This window comes from Myotis brandtii, unplaced genomic scaffold (assembly GCF_000412655.1).
Source record: "Myotis brandtii unplaced genomic scaffold, ASM41265v1 scaffold269, whole genome shotgun sequence".
NCBI classification, from domain to species: domain Eukaryota; kingdom Metazoa; phylum Chordata; class Mammalia; order Chiroptera; family Vespertilionidae; genus Myotis; species Myotis brandtii.
Window position 1 is genome coordinate 882,708 of NW_005360226.1, and position 3,896 is coordinate 886,603.

General features: G+C 36.4%; 1 protein-coding gene across 1 annotated transcript in view; it reads right to left on the reverse strand.

Annotated features, from left to right (window-relative positions):
- Positions 1–3,141: 3,141 nt before the first annotated feature.
- The window catches only part of TMEM236 (transmembrane protein 236), a 46,078-nt gene continuing 45,323 nt past the window's right edge, over positions 3,142–3,896 (reverse strand). The window contains 2 exon segments of the mRNA XM_005868447.2: positions 3,142–3,883; positions 3,886–3,896. The exon segment at positions 3,886–3,896 is cut by the window's right edge and continues 139 nt beyond it. Of these exon segments, the coding sequence (XP_005868509.2) occupies positions 3,465–3,883; positions 3,886–3,896 (430 nt within the window). The 3' untranslated portion in view covers positions 3,142–3,464.

The following is a 3,896-nucleotide window of genomic DNA, read 5'->3' on the forward strand; positions in this document are numbered from 1 at the left end:
TTTATGAAGAGGGAACATTATTGATATATTCAGTAAGTCCTACTCCAAGTTCCCCTGCACAAGATAATTATTTGTTAAGCAAACAGCACAGTGCCCTGCACATAGTAGTTATTCAACAAACAATTTCCTTTCTCACGACCATATACAATTGTCATTCAGTGAAATGGGGCTCTAATAGGAAAAGCAAGACTGTTAACATTCACACTTAATTTTAAACATTCACTTTTAAAAGAAAAAGGCACTATTAAAGTTATTAGGATTTTATAACAATACCAGAGGCCTGGTACATGTAATTTGTGCACTTGGGGGGTGGGCGTGGGCATGGTCCTCAGCCCGGCCTTTGCCCTCTCACAGTCCAGGAGCCCTCAGGGGATGTCCAACTGATAGCTTAGGCCTACTCCCCATGGACATCCTTAGCGCTGCCGTGGAGGTGGGAGAGGCTCCTGCCACTGTTGCTGCACTCACCAGCCATGAGCCCGGCTTCTGGCTGACAAGAGCTTCCCCCTATGGGAGCTCACTGACCACTAGGGGGCAGCTCCTGCATTAAGCGTCTGACCCCTGGTAGTCAGTGCGCATCATAGCGACTGGTCGTTCCACTGTTCAGTTGATTTGCATATTGGCCTTTTATTATATAGGATTACTTTACAATAATTGTCTGATCACAGATGAACTAACCTTAGGGAGAAGGCAGGGGAGGAGGGGTTAGAGATCAACCAAAGGACTTGTATGTATGCATATTAGCATGACCAATGGACACAGACACTGGGGCAGTGGGGGCTTGCCCTCAGAGGTGGGAGTGCCTGGGGAGGGGGGGTGTTAATCAGGGAAAAAGGAGACATGTAATACTTTAAACAATAAAAATACTTGGATTTTTTTTTTGTTTTTTAAAAAAAAGATTAACTTTTTTAAGTTTATCTTTCCTACAACCAACATTTTTTGAGCCTGACATTAAATTAAGACATAGTTTCCAGCTGGGCTCCACATTTTGCTTGGAATAAAGTACCATATAGCCTACTACCTAATCTGCCATTTTTTTTTTGCATGTATACTTTCAGATAGTAGAAAAGTAAGTTTTATAAAAGGACACAAAAGTGATATGGGCTTTAATATCAATAACCACTAGAAGCTATGAGTATTGCAATATAATTTTAATAGCATAACTTTTAATCACACACTGTGTAGAACTATGAATGTTTCACTAGCATAATTTGCTACAATTTCTATTATGTACCACAGACTTGAATATTATAAACATGTTTATACTCTTAAAATAAAATATTAAATTAGATACTCAAGAATTTTCTTACTACATGTAACTTTGTATATGTGCCTTCATTATTTGTATAAATTGTTGCAACTTTCCAAAATTTCAGGCACATCCACATTCAAACATGAGATACAAAATGTATTCTAAATTCAAGTGAGTAAAACTTTTCAGTATATCTGAGCATTGTTCACACTATATATCCCAAAATAAAGATATATATACATTTATGCAATATATTTTCATATGTAGGAATATTACAAATCAACTACTTGGTTTTAAGTTCTTAATATAGAGTTATAATTTAAAAGAAATTATTTGTATTCAAATTGTTTTAGAGTTAAGTATAAGTTTCTGTTGGATTGATAGATGAAATCAGAGACAAAGACACATTGATAAACAAGATTCCCTCAGACCTTCCCTTAAGGAATTTAAAAATTAATGGATAACTCAGAAAAGTAAAAAATACAGTGAAAGCCTTAAAGAGGATAACAGGGTTCTATGAGAACTCATAGGAGATACTCAAATGCCTAATTAATAAATACTCACATCAACTTTCATCTGCATATTCAGTACATTTCTCACTTCTGAACATACTACTACTTGATAAAAAATTACTTAAAGTATACTTAAGACTTACATATTATTTTTCATAAGTGCATGGTTTAAATTATTATTTTTGAGGGTAAGCAGAGACGCAGAAAAGAATGCAAAAGGAAAATTAAAATACTGCATTTAGCTACCTGTCTCTCTTTTGTTTGGTACAATTAAAATACTTTTCACAGTTATTGAGTTACTATTCTTTTCCAGACAATGTGATGAAAACATTCCTTTCCTCATTTAATCCTCTCAACCCTATTAAAGTACTTTCCACGAATTTTATTTTATGTTTCCCATCACCTTTTATCCCCTCTATCCCTCTATCACCCACTCCCATCCCCCTCCACTCCCGCCATTGCTCAGCTTTTAGATGTGGAAACTAGGGCTTACAGTGGTCAAAGAACTTGCCCAAAGTCAAAGGCAGAAGCTAAGCTTTTAACAGCTGCAAATAGACCTGACAATGTGAGGGGAAACCAGAAAGCACAGAACAGTGAGTTGGGGACATTGGTGGAGAGTAAGGGGAGGCAGGCAAGTTCAGTTATACACTTTTAAGCTATTTGTTCCCACAGATCGTTGAAGAGACTGGCTCTGTAAAACATTCTGCACACATAAGACTCTGCAAATCCTTCTAGCACCTGAAAAATCATATAAAACGAAGAGCCCCTACTATGAATATTCAAGAATGTCCCAACATAGTGAAGGCAAATTGCATAATTATGTATCTAATTATTTACATCAAGCTATGCGTTTTATATAATCACCACGTAAGACACTAACTAGTGCATTTGTAAGTTGAGCTCTAATTTTAAACGGGGCTTGTACGTGATTATTTTTATGATGGTATCAAATTCCCCAAAATATTCTTTTGCCTTGATATCCACATCTCAAATTTATGGCTTCCTATTATAAAATTTTATCTAGGTATTGCTGATGTACCTTGAATTTACTATATTAAACAATCTTTATGCTAGTACTTTAGTACTCACAAAAAAAGCTAAGCCTTAAAGTGAGACAAATATCTGTTAAACAGAATTGCTTTCTCTGCTGAAATCAATTAATTACATAAAATACACTTATCAAAGTAGGATGAAGAACATAATTCCATGTTTGAAGGAGACCCTAAAACTACAATTCAGATTTTTAAAAAGTATAACCTAAAAATTATTCAATAACTCCAGGTGTATTTTCTAGAAATTAATTTTAATTATTTAATTCCTGTAGTGATATTTAATTTAATATGATTAATTAAATAAGAAAAATCTCACTCTTGAACTTAGTGGGGAAACATGTTCTCATTTGGTTTACAGGCTTTACTGAAGAGTGTTTTAAGAAAGGTGCAGTACACAAAACTAAAATTAACTACTATTTTCTAGAGATGCAGGGGAGTCAACTTATAAGGACATAAATTTACTTAAATTTAGCACCATTTATACACATTTTAAAAACCTGACGGTACCATTTTTTTTAAAAAAATAGCTTATTTTCTACGATCTAGTTTCATTTCCTTATATAGTGCAAAAACATATACCCCAGAAAAGAATAAGATTACAAATGTGTCCACATGCATAATAAAGAGGCTTAACTATATTACAATTTCTTTTTAAAATGAAGACAATTCAAAAGAGGAGAAAATCCTGAATTTGGTTAAGTAATTGAAGTAACCGTAAGAGAGAGTCACCAGCACATTTTTACAGAGGCCCAGCACGGGTGTGATAGTCCCCAGGTCGATGATTAAGCCAAGTCTGACAAAAATGAAGGGTAAATCCTGGAGCAGGACGCCCAAGGAATTCAGCAGGGGGTTCTGGGGCGTGAATATAATGCGAAGGAGCGAGATGAAACTGAACAGATAGACCGGGTAGAGCCAGGCCGACTTGTACACAGCTTGGTGGCCGGCCACACGCACCATCTCGATGGTGTCAGACCAGAGCACAAAGCTCCACAGGAAAATCTCCGCGCGAGCGTCCCGCTGGGACATGGCTCTCAGGACTGGGGACTGGAAGTCGAGCTCCTGGGCTCCGGCCTCTGCAGGGGC